This window comes from Haemorhous mexicanus, chromosome 32 (assembly GCF_027477595.1).
Source record: "Haemorhous mexicanus isolate bHaeMex1 chromosome 32, bHaeMex1.pri, whole genome shotgun sequence".
Classification (NCBI taxonomy): Eukaryota; Metazoa; Chordata; class Aves; order Passeriformes; family Fringillidae; genus Haemorhous; species Haemorhous mexicanus.
In genome coordinates, this window is record NC_082372.1 from 1,676,869 (window position 1) to 1,698,351 (window position 21,483).

Genomic DNA, 21,483 nt, shown 5'->3' on the forward strand with positions numbered 1-21,483 from the left:
TCACATCTTCCTGGCTCCCCCCGTGGACACCTGGAGGAAGGCCGGAGGATCGCCGCTGATTCTCTTCTTTCCGCTCCTCTACCTCATCTCCCCCTTCTCTTCCTCCCGCCCCTCCTCCCTCGGTTCCATCGCTCCTCCCGCTCCTCCCCCTTCCTCATCCCGCCTCCTTCCCCTTCTCTCTCAGGCCCTTCAACCGCTCCTTCCTCCTCCTCCTCCATCCCTCCTCCCGCTCCCCCCGGGCCCAGCCCCCACCCTTTGTCCCCCTCCCTTTTCCCAAATCCGTCCCTTCGCCCCCCCCCCCCCCCCAACCCTTCCCCATCGTCCCCCAACAAACGACACCGGGGCCAACTGGGAAGCTTTATTGGGAGCACTGGGAGCGGGCACTGGGTGGGGGCAGAGCGCCAGCGGGGCTGGGGGGACACATGGGACCCCCCAAAATCAGCGGAGCGGGGACGGAGCGGGGGGTCCCGGCGGGGCCCGAGCCCACGGGGAGGGGCTGCGGCCGCCGGCGGCTCAGGAGCTCTGCGGGCAGAGAAAAGGGGGTGACACCGGGCTGGGGGGCCCCGGGGGGAGCGCACAGGCTCCGGCACGGGGGGGACATGAGCCCCGGGACCCTCCCTCACCTTCTTGCGCAGGTAGAAGCCGAGCCCCAGCGCCAGGAAGACGAAGCCCAAGACGAAGCCCCCGATGCCCGTCAGCATCTTGCTGCGGGCGGCGTCCGGCGCAATCTCTGGGGGGTCGGCAGGGCTCAGCACCCCCAAAACCTCTCACGGACACTTCGAGCCCCTCGAAGCGCCCTCCCTGTGGCCCCCGGCCCAGCCAGGACCCCCTGAAACCTCCCCCCGATCCCTTGTTGGGCTCCCCGGGAGTCACCAAAGCCCCTCCCGTCCCTCCCAGGATCCCACAGCCCCCTCCCAGTGTCTCCCCAGGTCTGCAGGACCCCCAAAGCCTCTCCCAGTCACACCCAGGACCCCCAAACTCCCTCCCAGTCACACCCAGCACCCGAAACCCCCTCCCAGTCACACCCAGCATTGCCTAAACCCCCAAACTCCCTCCCAGTGCCCACCAGGACCCCCCCAACCCCACCCCACCCTCCCCAGCATCGCCTGAACCCCTTCCCAGCCCTTGCCCAGCCCCCAGCCCCTCTCCCAGTTCCAGCCCAGCTCCCTCCCAGTGGCTCCCAGCACAGCCCAGTGGCTCTGCCAGCGCCCCCAGGGGTTCCCCCGTATCCCAGTGCAGCTCAGGGGCTGCTCCAGGCTGACGTGCTCCACCTGGCAGGTGTAGGTGAGCCCGCGCCGGGGGGGAGAGTTTCCAGCAGCTCCAGGAGCTGGTAGGTCCAGTCCCCGTTGGGGACCACGTCGGTGGCCACCACGTGCTCCGAGAGCTCCTGCTGGCCCTGGAACCACCTCACCTGGATGCGGGCAGGGTAGAAATCCATCACGGAGCAGAGCGGGCGGCTGGGGCCGGGCTGGGAGCTCGAGGGGGGTGCCAGCGAGATGGAAACGCTGGGGGGCACTGGGGGAGAGACAGAAAGCAGGGACATACTGGGATCAGCTGGGGGTCACTGGGAGAGAGAGGGGAGGGCTGGGGTGGGCAGGAGAGGGACTGGGAATGGACTGGGAGGGACTGGGGATGGACTGGGGATGGAGTGGGAATTCAATGGTAATGTACGGGAATGGACTGGAGGGGGACTGGGGGGGGACTGGGAGCGACTGAGAATGGACTGGGAGAGACTGGGATGGCACTGAGAGAAATGGGAGGGGGTGAGCGTCCCTCGGATTGAGGATGGTGCTCTGGGAATGAAGTGGGAATGAAGTGGGAGGGACTGAGCAGGCACTGGGAGGGATCTGGGAATGGACTGGGAGGAACTGGGAATGACGTGCGCGGCGCTGCGAGGCCCAGTCCATCGCAGGGCCCTCTAATCTAATCATCCTAGCAACAGATGGGTCATCGGAGCGACGCGCTCTGATTGGCTGAGAGGCGTTATCTCCACGCTCGACCGATATGGACGCGCAGTGGAGCGCTGGGAGTGACCGGGATGGACTGGGATGGACTGGAGGAGCCACGGCGGGGGAGGTCACTGGGAGGGAGAGGATGTCCCGGTGATGGGCACAAGGAGGGCTGCGGGCTCTGGGGCGATTCCCAAATTCGAGGGATTCTGGGAATTTCAGGAGCTCCAGGGTCATTGGCAGGGCAGGGCCCGAGGGGACGCGCTCTGCCCCGCGCTCCCCTCGGCGCTCCACCGTTGTGAACGGGGCATAAAGCTCGTAGTTTCGCCGGCAGAGCGTGTCCACCATCTGAACCGGGTGGCTGTTCAAGTGCTTGGCATTCATCTCCCCATAGGGGGTGAACCCCACGTACACCCCGACGTCGCTGTCCAATATCAGGAATTGCTCCCTGTTGTAGATGTACCTCGCCACGAACCTCATCTTCTCCGTACTGTTAATGAAATGACACTCGGACTTTCCCATGAACTGGAACACCCCTGTGAGTGCAGGACCCAGGTCAGGGGATGCCCACCCAGCAGCACCAGAGCTCTGGGGGCCACCTCAGATCCCCACTCTGCACCCCCTGTGCCCCACGGCCGCCACAGGACCCTCCTGCCCGAACTGCCGCTTCCTCTTTGCCACCCTTCCCCCATTTCCCCTTTCCCATCCTCTCCCCTCCCACCTCCGGCCGCTCTCCAAATCACTTCTGGGGTCCCATTTCCCCATTTTCCCACAAATCCGTGAATCCCCAGGCCCCTCGGTCTCAGTTTTCGGGACTCCCCCTCCCCTTTTCCCCCTTCTCCCCCCGTCCCACCGCCTCCCGCCCCCACGCTCACCCGAGAGCTCCGCGCCCGCAGCCGGGGGCGCTCCCAGCACCACCAGTGTCACCAGTCCGGCCCCAGCTGCCGCCCCTCGCCCCATGGCCAGCGCCGGGCAGGGGCCGCAGCCCCGAAGCAGCCGCGCTGCGCTGGGAGCACCAGTCCGGAGCGGGGCGGGCTCGGCAGCGCCGCGCGCTCTCATTGGCTCCCGCCACTGCTGGGGAGCCGAGCTCACAGGCTCTGCCACACAACTGATGAGTCATCAACGCCCCGCGCTCTCATTGGCTGCAGCGCGTTTTGGCTGTGTTGTGATTGGCTGAGGCGTTCCCGGGACGCTGCAGCCCCGGGGGCGACTTTTCCAGGGAGGGGGAGCCTTGGGGCGCTGGGCAGGTGGGAGCTCAGGTGAGCCCAGAAATGCGTGCCCAGGTGCGCGGGATCTCCGGGGTGCCCGTGGCGAGCGGTGACGCTGGCCCGATGCCAGGGACCCCCAGAGCCGCTCTGTCCCTGCCCCCCGCAGCCGCACAGGGACAGAAAATGGAACCGAGGGTTCCTCCGTGGGGACAAGGACCGGGAGAGATCTCTCAGCAAATCCGACACGGGCACAACAGACCCGGCCTGGGCACACGGAGGGAATTCATTACCAACCAAATCACAGCAGCACAAGGAGAGGGCAAAGAAATCTCTCCAACACCTTCCCCCACCCAACGGGGATCACCCGGATCGGGGGTCACCAGGGCTCTGCCCAACGGGGGTCACTGGGGATCATCCAGCGTGGATCCTCCCATGGGGGATGGAGCTGGAGCAGCACACAAAGCTCCTCCCACACTCGGGACACTCGCAGGGCCTCTCCCTGATGTGGAAGTGCTGGTGAGTGTGAGTGACGATCCCTGAATTCCACCTGAAGCTCTTCTGACATTCCAAGCACTCATGGAGCCGTTCCCCAGTGTGGATCTTGGTGTCCTTGCTGAGGTCAGAGGTCCCACTGAAGCTCTTCCCACATTCCCCACACTCACAGGTCCTCTCCCCAGTGTGGATGTTCTGGTGTTCCATCAGGGTGGAGCTGTAGCTGAATGGTGTAGGTGAGATGGAGGTAGCACGGTCGGGACGGATGGAGGCGAGAGATCTCTGAAGCCAGGTCGTAGAACTTGCGGTTTATTGCAAAGGGCGTGGGTGCAGGGCCCTGCTGGGAGCTGCCAGCTGCAGCTCGGAGCAGGCCCGAGAGAAGAGAGAGGATGAGAGGGTAATAACGTAAAAGGCAAGAGCTAAGAGCATAGAAAAGTAAGTAAGAGCAAGAGAGCAAGAGTAAGAGTAAGAGCGCAAGAGTAAAAGCAAGAGCGCGAAGTTCCCGTTACAATACAATAAATCATCTTCTGTGTTGGATATTCTGATTGTCACTAACCAATCTAGTACAGCATACAAATCCTATAGCATTTACATACAGCCTATAAGAATCACTACATTACCATACTATGCTACATTTTAAACCCTAAAAACTACTCTTTGGACCCCTTCTGCCAAGCTGGCAGGGTCTGCTCAGACCCTTGGACCTGCCTACTTGCAGAGGGTCTTGTATCATCCAAAGGGGATTACCTTCAGCCAGCCACACCATTGTTTTCCTGTTGTTCATTAACTAAGGGATCTCAAAGCCTGCTTTCATTTCAATCTCGCTTATAGTTTCTATATTCTCAAAATCTTTTGCCAGGCAATCATATTTGTAAGGCTTTCCTGTTGCATCTTCCCCAACAGGGGGGCTCTTTCCTCCCTGCAGCTCCCTGGGCTGGGTTTGCAGCCACTCCTCATGAGGGATCTCTGAGGTTTTTCCTCCTCCTCCATCAGGCCACAGCTTGGCAATGACAGATCCTGGTTTGGGGGAAACCAAGGTGGGAGCGCCTTGGAGTAGAGGCTCCCCCTGGCCAAGTCCATCTCTGGAAGTCAGCAGGGGTCTTGTGTCCATGAAAATCTCCACAATGTCAAGATTCAGCCCAAAAAAAACTCTCCCAGGAGTTCCCTATTGCTGATCTCTCCACTTTTGGGTTTCCAGAGTTTTCCTTTCCTTGGGATAATGGGGGTCCAATGGCTCCAGGGCTTCCCCTTTCTCCAGCATCCTTCTTAGGGATGATCCAGGGGCTTTTGTGGGTCCATGGGGTCCCTTCTCCCCTGATGCTCTGCTTTGAGATCCCAGGAGTCCCAGGGGTCCCTCCTCTCCAGGCTCTCCCACTTTCCAGCCAGCCACGGTTCCCCAGCTCTGGGATCACCCCTCTCTGCTCTCCCCACTCTGGGGGTCCCAGGGGTTCCCCTCCTCTGCTCTCCCAGGGATCCCCAGCACCAATATCCTCCCCTGCCCATACTGGGCAATGGCCACGTGGACACCCAAAGATCCCCCCAAGGGGCTCAGCCTTGGGGTCCTGCAAGATCCAAACCTACACACACAGAGAAAAAAACCTCCCAGGGATGGGAGATGATATTTGGGGTCAATTCCACAATCTGCAAGCTCCAAACACACCCCAATAAAAAACCCTCTCAGGGCCCCCCTGATAGATTTGGGACAAGCTCCCCCTCCCCGCTCACCGGCAGGACGAGGTGGGGGCGATGGTCCTGTGTCTGCGGCCACAGGGGGCACTGGAACCTCCTGTTCCTGCTCCTGCTCCTCCTCTTCCTACTCCTCCTTTTCCTCTCTCCCTCCTCCTCCTCCTTCCTAATCCCACCTCCTCCCCAGGTCCTGCCATCTGTGTATTTAGAGTTGAGACCCTTGCTTGTTTTTAGAACTAGAACAAAGATCCCCGATGGAACAAGGCTTGCTGCTTTCAGTCAGAAGTATCAGTGACTAAAGGTCACGTTTCCTTTGGTTTGGTGCCGTCCTTGTTCCTCCTCAGTGTTCAGGCTGGGCTATGGGGTGTCCTTGTGTGCTGCATTTTCCGAGTTCCTCTGGCATCCTTTGGGCAATAGGCTGTGCCCTGGGAGGGTTCTTTGTGCTCCTCTGTGACACAGGAGAACCTTCCAGGCGGTTTCTGCGTGAGCTGCTGCTGTGGTGTCACAGGAGCAGTGCCACGTCCCCGTGGTGTTCCCGTTGCTGTGGGACACGGAGGCCTCAGTGCCCAGAGTGGCTCTGGGCTCGCTGCTGGAGGATCCTCCTGCCTGAGGCATTCTCAGCAGCCAGCCCAGCCCTGACGGGTGTCCTTCTGTGCTCACAGGGCTACAGGCAGCAGACGTGTGCAGCGCAGCCAAAATGATCCAGCACGTGGCTGCTGCAGTTTGCACTCTCTACTCTGTGGCTTATTCGGGGTATTTTTTAACCCACTTGGCACGTAAGTCGAGGCTTTCCCTCGGTGCAGCATCTGTGGCTTTGGGCTTGCTGTGTGCTTTGTGTTCTTCCTCTGGAGCTGAGCTGACTTTGGAACCAAATTGCCATGAAGACACCATTGCTTTGGGAGAGTTCCTGCCAGCAGCTGCAGCTGAAAAAGGGGGTGTCTGCAGCCAGGGGGTCTTGCATAGCATTTGCAATGGGCCCTGGGGGGTTCTGTTCCCTCAGGCAGGGAGTCTGTGCCAGCAGAGCCTGGAACTCCCTCCGTTTGCTGCTCCGGCCAAGAACTGACCCAGCCCAGTATTTTGTGCTGTTCTCTTGCTTGCTGTGGGAAGGGACTGTGGCTCATGCAGGGATGCTGTGAGAGCAAAATGCTCTCTTGGGGTTGCCTTGCTCTGTGGCATTTCCCACCACGGGCAGTTTTCATCCTAACAGCTTCTGGTTCATGTTCCCTCTCCCATTTCAGGGCACTTCTTCTGTGGATCCCGAGCAGCTCCTCCTTCGGTGAGTGGGAAAGGAACCTTTGGTGTTTGGAATTGTGCAGCAAGTTGTGAGCTCGGCATGTGGCAGCTGAGTGCCAGCCTGGGAGGCTGAAGGAAAGTTCCTGTCAGTGTCTCAGCAGTAGCAGCAGCAAAGGGATCCCAGTCAGTTTTCTCCTTTTCTGCTGAAGAGCTTTTGAAGAGCTGCAGGTCTGGCTTTGCAGGCAGAGGAATGCTGGCTGGCTTTAGCCATGGTGGAATGTTGAATTTCCAGCAATAAGTGGCATTGTCGACTTTAGCCCATTGTTAGTTGGAACAGCTCCAAACCCAATTTCTGTTTAGTGCAGCTGGATGTGCAGCTGAGGATAAATAAGGTGAGAACTGAGATTGAACTTCCCGTCCCTCACGCTGCCATCTGTCCACAGGGCACAAAAGCAGCACCAGCACCTCCTGTGGCTCCCCCTGCTTCCAAAGAGGAGGCCAAAGAGGAGGAAGACAGCAGTGAGCTTCCCGCTGTTCTGGGGGACCATGGTGAACTTCCCTCAGTGCCAGGAGGTGACAGTGAGCTTCTCTCAGAGCCAGGAGATGACAGTGAGCTTCATGCTGTTCTGGGAGATGAGGGCGAACATCCCGCGGTGTGGGAATGCAGCGGCGAGGCTCCCACACAGGGGGACAAGGACAGTGGACATCTCCCGGAGTGAGACGAGGAAGGTGGATGTCCCCTGGTGTGGGACGAGGATGGCGAAGCTCCCAAGGCATGGGATGAGGACGTTGAACATCTCCCAGTGTGGGATGAGGATGGAGGACATCCTGTGTCTTGGGAAGAGAAGGATGAACATCTCCCAGCATGGGAAGTGGACAGCGAACATCCCCTGGCTTGGAAAGATGATGGCGAACCTGCAGAATTTTGGAAAGAGGATGGAGAACCTCCCTCTGCTTGGGAAGAGGACACCGAACCTCCCTCCTCTGTGGGATCCTGGGCTGAGCATTCTGACAGCAGCACAGCCCTGCAGCCAGAGGGGAGAGGGGAGTGGTGCCTGATGCAGCTGAGTACGTCTGCTCTGTCCCTGGGTGCCCGAGCAGGGCGCTGTGTGTGTGTCTCGGCATCAGCTGCACCCAGGCTTGCTCTGCAGCTGAATGTCACCGAGCCATTTCTTGTCCTTCCCCAGCTGAGACCAAGGGGCTCACGGCCCCAGGGAGTGGGGCTGCGTTCTGGCTCTGCTGCAGGGCGGGCTCTCACTCTGGGAGGGAGCGTCTTCCACGTGGTTTCTTTCAGGGAACACCGTGAGCGAGGCGGAGCCTGCCGAGAAATACCTGGAGCTGGAGCAGATTGGCCAAGGGTAAGGGCACGGCAGCGACTTCTGCACAAGCAGGGCCAGGGGTTGTGCTGGGGCAGGATCCAGTGAGAAGTCAGGAGAGCTCCAAACACCTTCAGACACTGGGCTACCATCCTGCTGTCTCACAGTCCTGATCAGAATTGATAACTGTGGTCAGGAGGCATCGTCAGAGCCCCCTGAGGCTGGCAGTGTCCTGCCTGCAGCACGGGGCAGGACCTGGAAGATCTTCTGTCCCTGGAACTGGATTGCCTAAAAGAGCAACTCACCATCTGATGACTGTCAGAAAGCAATTCTCAAGATTTCTTTCAAATATTTTCCTTTGAAAAATATCCACGGGTCAGAATGATCAACCTAAAGGTTTAGAAACAGAAACTAGAAGTGAACTAATAAGGGCTCTATTCTAGCACAGGTAGCAGACCCCATCCATTCAGTAACAGACACAGAGCTGATGCACCCTGGGGGAAAATGCATCACCTGCCTGATGGCAGGGCCCTTGTGGAACCTGCAGGTCTTAGGCAGGACATGGAAAAGGATGAAATGCATTCTTTTCCAGTTCTTTAGACACCCATTTCCCCTCCTAGGTTTTGAACTAAAGCAGTTCAGGGTGGACATTTGGGATTTGCTCCAGCCCAATTCCTTCGTGCTGGGTCTCAGTTTTCTCTTGCCCACCTTGCAGGGCAGAGGGCTGGTGGCTGCTGTGCTGTTGTTGGAAGGGTCGATGCACCCAGGTGTTTGTGAAGGCTGCAGGCAGCAGAGATCTCCTGTCTGGGCTGGCTTTCACTGCCAGGGCCTAAAGCGCTGCTTCTTTCTTCTCTGCTGTTTTGTCTCCAGGGCTTTCGGAACCGTTTACAAAGGACTGGACAGGGCCACTGGAGGAGAGGTCAGTGTCAACACGCCCAGCACGCCTGGCAGCTCTCCAGGGCTTTCCCCTCTGCTGGGAGCTGTGGCTGCAGCTTTGGGGCCAGCAGAGCTTTCCTGCCCAGGCTGCTCCTCTGAAGGCAGAGCAGTGTCAGCCTGCAGAGCACAGCTGGGGCAGACTTGGTCCTTCTGAAGTGCCAAAGGAATGCAAGGAGGGCAGCGGTGTCTGTCAGAGCAGGACACGCTGGCTTGGTCTTCATATCTAAAAGTGTGAATGCATCAGCTGCTGGAGACTGAGGCCCAATTTATCTTCACCCCAGCCTCTGACAGGAACACTATTTAGCAGTATTTCCATCCTGCCTTTCATCTTCAAAGGGAACCCCAAGGCACTATCAGGAGGCATCCCACTTGGGCTCAATTTGGGGTTTTAGTCCTACTTCAGCTGTTCACAGAGGGCGAGGGAGAGAAATGAGAAGATGGATGTCTAGAGCAAAGCTCTCTCCCAAACCCTGCAGGTGTGTTTGGGTCTGGTGTCAGTGACAGCCTGTGACAGGGATCACCTGAGCAATGGATGTGTGTGTTTTCTTTGTTGTGCAATCCCAAACAGAGCAGTTGCATCTGAAATCATAACCAAATCCCATAGAATTGCTAAAGGGTTCCTGGCTGTTTTGCTCTGTTTTCACAGAACCTGAATTACCTCTGCTTTCAAAATGGGTTTGAATAATAATAGGAGATTTGAGGCTATTTGAGCAGACTGTAGGTGCAGAGGATGTTGTTAGAGCTTTGAGGCTGACAGCTGAGGGACCATTTCTGCAGAGCTGGCAAGGCCAAATGTCTCTGGCCATGTGTCCTGTGAGCAGCCCCCAGCTGGCAGAGCAATGGGCTGTGGGAATGGCACTTGCTGAGCTCTGGTGTCCCATCCCAAGGCAGTTTGGCACAGCCCGGCTCCGTCGCTCCAAACAGACTCGCTCCGTGTTTGCTGTGGCCTCCTGCCACAGACTCCTGCAGTTCAAGGGCTGCCATGTCCCTTCAGGTGGCCATAAAGAAAATGAGTCTCCAAGGGCAGAACAGGGAACGAGCTGTGAATGAGATCCTGCTCCTGAAGGACAAGAAGAACCCCAACATTGTCAACTCTTTGGACAGGTGAGTGTTTCAGCTCTTATCCCGTGCCCGGGCCCTGCGTTAACCTTTCCTGCATCCCTAGTCTGTAGCCTGTTTTGAAAATGCCTGACCCAGCCACATCTTCCCCAAACAACAGCCTGGCAGTTCACTCCCTGCGTGTGCTTTTGTTGCTTTGCTTTGCTTTTTCTTTCAAGTTGACCCCGTTTGCTGTGTCTCCCAACAAGTGCTGATGAACCACAGCAGAAATTACTTCTCTTGGCTTCTTCCCAGCCCTTTTCCATTGCTACAGTTGCCAGGCAGACCAGGTTCTTGTTTCCAGCAATGCCTCATTTGCCCATTTTTCACTGGCCTTGCCTGTTTCTGAAGGGACTTTCTGAAAGGTTTTCTGACTGCTTTTGTCCCAAGTGCTGCACGGCCTCCTCCCCTGGATAGCCCTGGCAGTTGCGTTGCCTTGTTCTGGAGGGAATGGTGGAACTGAGGAGTTCAGAAGCTGAACCAGCTGGGGGCAAGTGTTGTGGTTCCACATTGATCTGGGCTGTTGCTAACCTGCATTTTTCACCTGCTTGTCATCTAAGGCCTGTCCTTTCTCACAGGTGTCTCCTTCTCCTTTAGACTGTGCAGATTCCAAGGGCTGGGCAGCCGGGCAGGAATGTCTCTCCATCTGATTCTGTCCTCACTGACAAGTGACCTGGAAACAAAACTCCATCCAGGCTTTTCCATGGGGGAATTGAGCACTGCCCATTCATCTCCATGCCATTGTTTTCCTCTTCCAGCTTCCTTGTTGATGGAGAGCTGTGGCTGGTGATGGAATACATGGATGGAGGAACTTTGCAGGACGTTGTCAGACAGACACGCATGGCTGAAGGAGAGATGGCAGCTGTCAGTCGGGAGGTGAGGGATCCTGCTTGTCACTCCCATGGCTGGGACACGATGGTCCTTCCAAACAGGCATGAGAACAGGAGTGGCTCCATGCTCAGGGCTTTGTTTCTGTGCTGTTTTCATGAGCTGGAGAAGAAAGAGCCTCTGCAGTGAATGGCCTGCCAGCATCACTGCACTTCTACGCTGTTCTTGCTCTCTCTCCTGCTGTTGTGGTACTCTCTGTCCTTTTTTGATTTGATTTGCTGTTCTCAGCTTTGCCTTGTACCGTTTGCCTGGAGCTTGTGTGCACTGCACTCCTGGCCTGTCCCAGCAAAGCTGCTGCTGGCAGAATTCTGAACTGTCCTTTCTGGTGTGATATATTCGGGCCATTGGTTTTTACCCTGGTGTTTCTTGTTCTCTCTCAGTGTCTGCAGGGCCTGGATTTCCTCCATTCCAACCGGGTGATGCACAGGGATCTGAAGAGCTCCAACATCCTCCTGGGAATGGACGGCTCTGTCAGGCTGGGTGGGTGTTCCCGGCCAGGCACGGCGCTCCCGGGCTGCGGCTGTGGGGCTGCTTCCCAGTGAGGCCAGAGCCCCACAAGGGCTGCTGGGGGCACTGCCCGGGCCCTGCTGCCAGCTGAGAGCGGCTGCCCCTGCAGAGAGCTCAGGAGAGGAGCAGGGTGCCAGCCGTGCCTTTGCTCTGGCTCTGGCCCTTCCAGAGGGGCAGCAGTGGGAATCTAAAGCTCCAAGGGAATCAGTAAAAGCCACTGCATGAAAGCTGAGGGTTTCTGTAAGGGTCCAGTTCCATCTTTCCTTGGCTACAGCCCTGAGGACTTTTCCCACTGACTTCCTACTGCATTCTCAGATGGAGAGTGGGGAATCTTTGTGCTTGGTTTCCTCAATCCAGCTGCCTTTGACAGGGTTTGTTTCTGTCCTCAGCTGATTTTGGCCTCTGCGCTCAGCTCAGCCCTGAGCAGGACCGGCGCAGCTCCATGGTGGGCACTGCTCACTGGATGGCCCCAGAAGTTGTGACCAGATCTCCTTATGGCCCCAAGGTGGACATCTGGGCCTTTGGAATTGTGACCATCGAGATGGTGGAAGGAGAACCTCCTTACTTCAGGGAAACGGGGGCCATGGTAAGAGGCAAATTCTCCAGTGGTTGCAAGGCCTGTGAGCACAGGGGGACCCTGCCCTGGGAGCAGCAGCTGGAGGTTTCTGCACATGGGAAGGGAATTCCCAGAGGACTCCAGCCTCAACACAGACGAATATTCTGCAGTCTCCAGCGACAATTTGCTTTGGGATTTACGTTGTTGCAGCTCTTCTGGCTCTGAGGATGACATGGAAATGTGAAGCAAGTGCATCAGCCCTAATGTTACCCTGCAAGAAAAGCCCAAACCAACCCCACATCCCATCCCCAAACCCAACAAGATTTCTGCAGGAGCTTCTAGAAGACATTTTGCAAGATGATCTCCCCCCTGATTCCTCTCACTGTGAAACTTATTGAAAACCTGAGGATGATTGTTTAACATCTCCATAGTCTAACATATTTCTTTCCTAGTCCAAGCTACTTTCTCTGTGTCACCAAGCCTGAGCTTTCAGCATCACAAACCTCCTGTTTCTGGCCTGGCAGTTTCTGGGATGGGGCATCAGGAATGCATTCACTTGAGTGTCAGTGGCACTGCAGAGATGCACTTGATGTAAGAATCCTGTGAAATAACCCAGGCAGACCACACTGACTCTGGAAAATGGCCTGTACAGCTGGTGTCCACATTTGGAGAAGCAAAATGTGCTATTTCTGATGGGGGTTCCTATTAACAGAGTCAGCCAATGAAACTGGCTCTCAGGGCGAGATCATTTGGATGTTGCAGTGGCTGTGGCAGCCCCAGGGTTTGGGTTTTTTGGCTGGCACAGAAAAATGAGCTGTGAGCAGCATCTCTGGCAGGGAGGAAAGTGCCCCTGGAGCTGGGCTGAGGACCCGGGGTGGATGTGAGCCCGTGTGGGTGTGAAGGAAGCTGGCAGAGCGCTGAGTTTGCTTTCCCTGCAGGCTCGCGCTCTGATCCGGCAGAACGGGACCCCGCAGCTGCAGGAGCCCCGGCGCCTGTCGGCTCTGCTGCGGGACTTCCTCGAGTGCAGTCTGGAGCCGGACGAGGAGCAGCGCTGGGCTGCACAGGAGCTGCTGCAGGTGAATGCCAAGGGCTGCAGGGCAAGCAGCAGCGCGAGGGAGGGGTTTTCTTGTGGGGCCCCCTCCGACAGTCTCCAGCCTCGCTGCTTTCCACACGCAGAGCGAGCAGAATCCTCGCCTGCTTTGGCTTGGCAGGCTCCTTTCGAGGCCAGCTGGGCCTGGTGCCCCACAGCGAGCAGGGACATCTTCAACAGGTCAGGGGGCTCCGAGCCCTGGCCGACCTGAGCTTGGAGGTTTCCAGGGAGGAGGCACCTCCCACACCTCTGGGCACCTTCTGTCAGTGTTCCCCCACTCTCCTGGTTAAAAAATTCTCCCTTAGATCTAATCTGAGCCTGCTTCCCTCTCTTGAGTTTCAAACCATTTCCCTTTGTCCTGCTGCAACAGAGCCTGTGAGGAACTTGACTCTGGGAAGTAACAGTTCATTTCTTTCTTTTTTATCCTTTGGACAGCACCCATTTTTGTCATCAGCCAAGCCTCTCTCCAGCCTGACCCCTCTGATCACTGCAGCGAAGCAACTGAGGGAGCAGCGGAGGAGATGAAGCCGTTGAGGAGAGCTCCTTGTTACAGTAGTTAGGACAACTAGTTAGTTATTGTAGTTAGCACTGCTAGTTAGTTATGGTAGTTAGCTCTGGTAGTTAGTTATGACAGTTAGCACTGATAGTTGGTTATGGTAGTTAGCACTGATATTTAGTTATGGTAGTTAGGACAGCCTGTTTGTTATGACAATTTTTGGAATAAAAACTCTCTCAAACCTCGACTCCCTTGACGTGTCCCTTCCTTCTCCCGCTGTGCCTCAGCTGCCCGGAGCCATGTGAGGGGAGAGCGGGCCCAGCCCGGCCCAGAGCTGAGCCCCAGCAGAGCCCTGGCAGAGCCCAGAGCAGCCTCGGCACCTGCAGAGTCAGCCTGGAAGGAGGCGCTTGGAGCCTTCGGGGCTGCACCCGGCTCTGGGTTACAAACTGTGTGTGCTGGAAAATGCCAGCGGCTCTGCAGGAGGGCAGAAGGGGCCCGGGGAAGGCCCAAGTGCTCCATGCAAGGGAAAAACCTGCCCTGGCTTTGGTGTAAATAACTAGGCAGGGTTGGCTTTTGCTATTATGTATGGACTTGTGCAAATTATTCTTAATCACAGCGAGTTTGATATAGTACAGTTTGTAATCACCTTTCACTGGTTTTGCTATAGTATAATTTGTCAGGTTTTTGTGGCCAATGCCCTGGCCCCCGTGTAGCTCGTATCCTCAGAACATGGATGATATTTTAGTTTGTGGAGAGTGTGAAAAACACACATTATAGTTTTGGCTTTCATAAACTATTAAAGTGGATGCCATGTGTTGTGCATTGTAATGTTAACTTTTGCAGAAGTGGCTGTAGTTGTGAAATAATAACTAATGCTTTTATTTTTGTATCTAACTGACAATAATGAGAATGACTCAGAGATATTTGTGAAATAGTTAATGCTGGTTTAAAGGACTTGTGGAAGTAGCTAAAACCGTCTGCATGGTCAGATAACATTTAAGGAAGGGATGTGATGAGAGCCCCTGCCACTGACCCTTCCACTGTCAGTAACTGTCACCTGCTGCAACCACAGAACAGGGGGCCCTTGTGAGGGAGTGACACACAACCCTCAAAACAACAACCCACGATTCCTGCACGTACTCTAAAAAGGCAGGTTGGGGGTCAAACCAACCTAAAGAATTCCTGGAACATGTAAAGGAGTTCAAAGAAATGTTTGAATGTGTATATTTTGAACAATACAATGGAAAAATTAGACAAGAAGAGTTGCTGTGGTTAACCATTGTGCCTCTGGCCATGGCCAAGCACCCAGTGCTGTTACTGATTTGTCTCTAATTATCCCTTATTAAACTTTTAAAAATTCTAAAGAGTGAGGCTCTTTTCTCACACAACCCAAGGTGCTCACCCCTTGTTGTTCTCCCAAGCCAGGATTTGTCAATCCTAAACTTTGTCTGTGTGGAAGAGAAGGAGGCTGTGAAGAAAAGGAAGATGCACTGGTGTGGAGGCCCAGGGGCTTAACTCTCACTTATCTGCTTCCTTGCTGCACCTGTTGTTGTGCACAAGTGCAATGTGTTATGCAGATTGGTTTACCAAAGGCTGATTTCTTAATTGGCCATTATCTTAATTGGTGATGGAGTTTGGATTGGTTGACCAATTGGATCTGTCTGTATTGGACTGTCTGTGAGGGGGGTGAGTTTATTAATTAGTACAGAACAATACAGTATGGTAGGATAAGGTGATTGATCAGCCTCCTGCAGTCATGGAGTCAATGCTAATTAATGCCACGACAGCCCTCGGCCCCCCTCACTCAGAGCCTGAGCTGCTTGAGGTTTGTTCTGCTGGCAGCTGGGGACTGATGATTTTTCTTTTAGCACTGGACAGTCCTTGTTCCAGTGCCCCCATTTCTTACAGGATGCACTCTGCTCCTTCTCCGCAGGGGAAGCTTTCTTGGGTGACTTTTCCTGAGCTGCCTTCTTGCTGGGTTGGGATGAACTCTTTCCCTTGGGCCCCTGTCTCAAAACACCTTCCAGGCACCATCCAGCAGTTTATCTCTGTCTTCAACTCCCTTTATCTTTTCTTCTTTTATCATTTGAAGCCTGACCCACACAAAACAAAAGCAGATGTGCTTCACCCTCAGCTGATTCAGGATCTACATCAGTATATTTGATGGCAGTTTCTCTTGTTTCCTGTTTAAAAAACCAGGGGGTGATTCATCATCATTTTGCCTCACTTGCTGAAGCTCTGACCAATTTACAGCTTTAGAGACCCCATGTTTCAACCCACATTCCACGAGGCTTTGATATCAGTTTAATTTTGCCATCTGCTCGGGTGTATTTCCATCCCACCCCGGGTTTCCAAGGGGAAATCTCTCAGTGACAGCGCCTTGAAGCAGCTCCCTGGCTGTGCTCCCCTCAAGGAACGTTGGGATGGCTTTATTGACCACTCGTCCCTCAGTGGGCTCAAGGGATGTGTCTGACACAAGGCTCAGATCAGACCGGTCTGATTTATATAGAGGATATTAATAAAATAAATATTAAGTTTTTTATTTATTGGCTGTACGGTGCACACATGAACAGACAGATTATATTGCACCAACCAGGAGCCACAAGGAGTCACTGATAATCAATATCCGTATCAAACACCATATCAGATTGTGGGTGATCAATAACAAAGTGTCCAAGGCAATACAAAAGTGCAAAAGGCAATACAAAAGTGCAAAAGGCAATACAAAAGTGCAAAAGGCAATGCAGAATTGCAAAAGCCAATTGTAAAATTGCAATTTATGACCTGGCTCTGCTGCAGGCACAGTGGAAAGCTGGAAGCTGCTCAGGGGACTCATTCACCCCTGTCCCCTGTCCCTGAGTGTCCCTGAGTATCCCTGCATGTCCCTGAGTGCCCCCAGAGTATCCCCAGTGACATCACCCCAGGAATTCCCATCAGAATTTGGGGCAATTTCAATGAAAATTCCCCAAAAATTCCCCAGACTTGTCTCAAATACCGCACAGGGAGGGGACAGGTGACTGCAGCGATGTCCCCGATGATGTCACTGCCGCGATGACGTCACAGCAGTGACGTCACTGTCCTGAAGCAGCCTCGGGATGTCCTCGATGGCTCTTTGGCACCGCTCGGCCACCGTGCGGCTGCTGGGGCCATCGGGGCCCCCACGGCCACCATAGGGACTCAAGAGGAGGCTGTGGATGTCCCCAAGTGTCCCCAGCAGGTGATGCTTGAACAGGCGGGCGCTGGCCTCCCACAGCTGCTCAGCCTTGGCCACTTTGGCCACCAAGGCCTCGGGGACATCAGGGGACGCTTCCTTTGTCCCCTCCGGGCAGCCTCGATGTCCCTGAGCTGGCACTCTGTGTAACTGATAAACTCAGTGGCTCTGTCACACGCGGCCACCAAGCGCTGCAGTGGCCCCAGGGCCACCTCTGCCCAATGTCTCCTCCTGATGGCCACCCTTGCCCGCTTGGTGGCCACCACAGCTTCTCCCACGGCCTCGTTGGTGGCCACTGACACCTGGGCATCGCGTGTGGGCCCCACCGAGGCCTCCTCCTCCCTGTCCAGGGCCACCATCAGCTGCTGGGCTGTGGCCACCAGGCTGTCCCCAGCTGTCCCTCTGTGGGTGGCCTCGTCCTGCAGGTCCCCTGCCCGGGCAGGGGCCACATCCTCGCAGGCATCACGGAGCTTGGTGGCCTCCTCTTTCAGCTGGTCCCATCTCTGCTCATGCGCGGCCACCAACTCCCGCCAGGCGCTGGCTGTGGCTCTCACATCGGCCCAGGTGGCCCCAGGGGTGGCCCTGAGGGTGGCCAGGGCCTGGCCCAGGGAGGTGACAGCAGGGTCGCCCAGGGAGGTGACACCGGGGTGGTCCAGGGTCTTACGGAGGCTCCAGGTGAAGTTCCTCAGGGCCGCGTGCAGGGACTTTGGGGGCACACAGCGCCGCACGCCCCGGTGTGGCCCGGTCACGGTGGCCGCCACCTTGCCCAGGGTGACCACCACGGACACCAGAGCCTCCAGCAGTGGGGAAAAGGATCGCTAGGGAGGGGACAGGGGAGGTGTCAGGTACCTGGTGGCACCTGTGGCCTCCTGGTGTGGCCCCTGTGCCCTCCTGGGGTACCATTTGTCCCCTCCTTAGAGGGTTCTGCTGTCCCCTCTGTCACTTTGTCACCCCTTGTCCCCTCTGCCACCCCTTGCCACCCTACCTGCTGTCCCCTCTGCCACCCCGTATCACCACACTAGTAGCCCCTGCCTCCCTCTGCTGTCCCCTTTGTGACCCCCTGTCCCCTCCCACCAACCTCCCGTGTCCCCCCAATCTGCCACTGCCCCTTCCCCTCCCCCTCAGTGCCCCATGTCCCCCTCTCACCCCCCACGCCCCCACCCCCCCCCATCACACCTCTTGGAGCTCCATGCTCACTGGGGACCCAGCAGGGATGCTCTGGGGACACTCCGGGAATAGTCCCCTCCTTAGAGGGCTCTGCTGTCCCCTCTGTCACTTTGTCACCCCTTGTCCCCTCTGCCACCCCTTGCTACCCTACCTGCTGTCCCCTCTGCCACCCCGTATCACCACACTAGTAGCCCCTGCCACCCTCTGCTGTCCCCTTTGTGACCCCGTCCCCTCCCACCAACCTCAGTGCCCCATGTCCCCCTCTCACCCCCCCATGCCCCCCCGCCCCCATCAAACCTCTTGGAGCTCCATGCTCTCTGGGGACCCAGCAGGGATGCTCTGGGGACACTCCGGGGTTCGAAGGAGCCTTGGGATGTCCTCGATGGCTCTTTGGCACCGCTCGGCCACCTCACAGGCACTGGGGCTGGCGGGAGCACCATCGAAATAGAACTTCATGATGTCGTCAACTGTCCCAAGCAGGTGATCCTTGGCCAGGGAGGTGTTGGCCTCCCACAACCGCTCAGCCACGGCCACCTTGGCCTCCAGGTCCTCAGGGACATCAGGGGATGCCTCATTTGCCCCCTTCAGGGTGGCCTCAATGTCCCCAATCCTGTGCTGCAGCTCCCGGGGGAACGTGGTGGCTTCGTCACACGCGGCCACCAAGCGCTCCAGCAGCCCCAGGGCCACATCCACCCACTGTTTCACCATGGTGGCCCTGGTTGCCTCGCTGGCAGCCAAGCTGGCATCTCTCCTCACCTGGGCTTTGTATCCAGCCACCACCTCAGCCCCCTCCTCCCCACCCAGGGCCTGACCCAGTTCCACTGTGTTTTCCTGAGCTGTCTCAAAACGGGCAGCCTCGGCCTGCAGCTCCCTGGCCCGGGCAGTGGTGACCATCTCCCTGCAGGTGTTGTGGTGCTCGGTGGCTTTCTTGGCCAGCTCAGCCCACCTGTTCACAAGCACATTCACAGCCCCCTGCCACTCGCTGGCCGCCCTTGTCACATTGTCCCAGGTGGTCCATGGGGTGTACTCATAGGCAGCCAGGGCCTCACTCAGGGAGGTGACAGGGTCATCATCATCATCAGAGGTGGTAGAGTCATCATCATAGGAGGTGACACTGCAGTGCCACCAGGTGTCACCACTGCAGTACAGGGTGTCCCAGAGCTCCCAGGTGAAGTCTTTCAGGCCCCTGTACAGGCACCTTGCGGACATGAGCAGCATCATCTCGTCCCGACTGGGCAGGGTGGCCAGCAGCTCGCCCAGGATGGCCACCACAGTGGCCTGGGGGTGCAGCAGTGCTGGGGACAGCTGGGGAGGAGGCAGGGAAGGGGTCAGGGACCTGGTGGCCCTTATGGCCTCCTGGGGTGTCCCTCTGCCCCCGAGGGGTCCCCTTTGTTCCCTCCATCCCTGTGTCAGCATCTTGTTCTCTCTGCCACCCCCTGACCCTCCCCTCATAGCCCCTGTCACCCCTGCTGTCCTCTCTACCACCACCTGCAGCCACCATGTCCCCTCCCAATCCCCAAGTCATCCAAATCCCCCACTGCTCCCTTCACCTCCATTTCCCCTACCCCTCTCTGTCACCTCCCCCCTTCCTGCCACTCCCTCCTGTCACCTTTGCGACCCCCTGTCCCCTCCTACCACCCCGTGTCCCCACCATCCCCCATTGCCCCCTCCCCCCACCATGTCCCCTCCTCTCCCAGTGTCCCCTCTGTCCCCCCATCCCCCTCCCCGTCACATCTCTTGGAGCTCCATGCTCACTGGAGACTCGGCGGGGATGGTCTGGGGACACTCTGGAAATAGAAGGAATCTTGGGATGTCCTCAATGGCTCTTTGGCACCGCTCGGCCACCTCACAGGCACTGGGGCTGGTGGGAGCACCAGTGAAATAGAACTTCATGATGTCGTCAAGTGGCCCCAGCAGGTGATGCATGACCAGCCGGGCGTTGGCCTCCCACAGGTCCTCGGCCACGGCCACCTTGTTCACCAAGTCGTTGGGGACATCAGGAGACACCTCATTTGTCCCCTTCAGGGTGGCCTCAATGTCCCCAACCCTGCGCTGCAGCTCCCGGGGGAACGCGGTGGCTTCGTCACACGCGGCCACCAAGTGCTCCAGCAGCCCCAGGGCCACATCCACCCACTGTTTCACCATGGTGGCCCTTCTTGCCTCGCTGGCAGTCACCCTGGCATCAATCCTCACCTGGGCTTCATGCCTGGCCACCACCTCGGCCCCCTCCTCCCCACCCAGGGCCTGACCCAGCTCCACCATGTTTTCCAGAGCTGTCCCATCACGGGCAGCCTCGTCCTGCAGCTCCCTGGCCCGGGCAGTGGCAGTGGTGGCCATGTCGGCCGCCCTCCTGCAGATGTTGCAGAGCCTGGTGGCTGCCCAGGCCAGCTGGACCCAGCTGGTCACAAGCACATCCACAGCCCCCTGCCACTTGCTGCTAGCCCTTGTCACATTATCCCAGGCGGTCCATGGGGTGTACTCGTAGGCAGCCAGGGCCTCACTCAGGGAGGTACCAGGGTCATCATCATCATCGGAGGTGACATTGCAGCGCCTCCAGGTGTAATCAATGCGGTACAGGGTGGCTCGGAGCTCCTTGGTGAATTTCTCCAGATCCCTGTACAGGCACCTTGTGGACACGAGCAGCATCATCTCGTCCCGACCGGGCAGGGTGGCCAGCAGCTCACCCAGGATGGCCACCACGGTGACCTGTGGCTGCAGCAGGGCCAGGGACAGCTGGGGAGGGGACAGGGGAGGTGTCAGGGACCTGGTGGCACTTGCAGCCTCCTGGGGTGGCCCCATGCACCCGAGGGGTTCCCTTTGTCCCCTCCGTCCCTTTGTCAGCCTCTTGTTCCCTCTGCCACCCCCTGCCACCACACTCGTAGCCCCTGCCACTCCCCGCCACCCCCCGTGTCCCCCTATCCCCCACTGCCCCCTTCCCCCCGGTCCCCTCTGTCCCCCTCTCCCCTCCCCCGTCGCACCTCGCGGGGCTCCATAGTCACTGCGGGCCCGGCGGGGACGCTCTGGGGACGCTCCGGGGGTCGAACGAGCCGGTCCCGGCGCAGATCCGGCCCCGAGTAGCGGCGCGCGGAACCGGCGGAGCCGCCTCAGGACAACTCCGGGAAGGGCGGGGCGAGGTGACGTCACGGGAAACGGAGAGCGGGGGCGGGGCGGGAATCTGGGGGCGCCGAGGGAGCCCCCGGAACCCCCCCGGCAGCGCGGGATGGGCGACAGCGACCGCGGTCAGCACCGGGAGCGGGGGCGGGGGGGGGCGGGTGAGGAGGGAATTGGGGGGAGCTGAGCGGGTTTGGGGAGTGTGAGGGGGTTTGGAGGGTCCTGAGTGGGTTTGGGGGGGTGAGAGGGAGAACTGGGGGTCCTGAGGGAATTTGGGCGTGTCGTGAGGGAGAATTGGGGGTCCTGAGGGGGTTTGAGGGGTCCTGAGGGGGTTTGGGAGAATCTGAGGGAGGGCTGGGGGTCTTGAGGGGAATTAGGGGTCCTGAGGGGATGTGGAGGTTCCTGAAGGGGTTTGGGGGGCCGTGAGGGAGCATTGGGGGTCCTGAGGGGGTTTGGGGGGTCCTCAGGGGATGTGGAGGGTCCTGAGGGGGTTTGGGTGGGTTGTGAGGGAATGTGGCGGAGCTGAGAGGATGTGAAGG

The 21,483-nt window shown here is 57.7% G+C and overlaps 2 protein-coding genes across 2 annotated transcripts; one reads left to right on the plus strand and one right to left on the minus strand.

Annotated features, from left to right (window-relative positions):
- The first annotated feature begins 10,758 nt into the window (after positions 1–10,758).
- LOC132340454 (serine/threonine-protein kinase PAK 1-like) lies at positions 10,759–13,170 on the plus strand. Its single transcript, XM_059871480.1, has 5 exons — positions 10,759–10,794; positions 11,187–11,286; positions 11,703–11,899; positions 12,808–12,945; positions 13,081–13,170. Exons 1-5 carry the CDS (start codon positions 10,759–10,761, stop codon positions 13,168–13,170), a joined length of 561 nt encoding a protein of 186 aa, XP_059727463.1.
- Positions 13,171–15,974: 2,804 nt separating this feature from the next.
- On the minus strand, positions 15,975–20,951 carry LOC132340514 (uncharacterized). The gene is made up of 4 exons (XM_059871556.1): positions 20,812–20,951; positions 19,589–20,566; positions 18,131–19,138; positions 15,975–17,484 (listed from the first exon to the last, which is right to left on the minus strand). Exons 1-4 carry the CDS (start codon positions 20,824–20,826, stop codon positions 16,633–16,635), a joined length of 2,853 nt encoding a protein of 950 aa, XP_059727539.1. The 5' UTR covers positions 20,827–20,951; the 3' UTR covers positions 15,975–16,632.
- Positions 20,952–21,483: the final 532 nt, after the last annotated feature.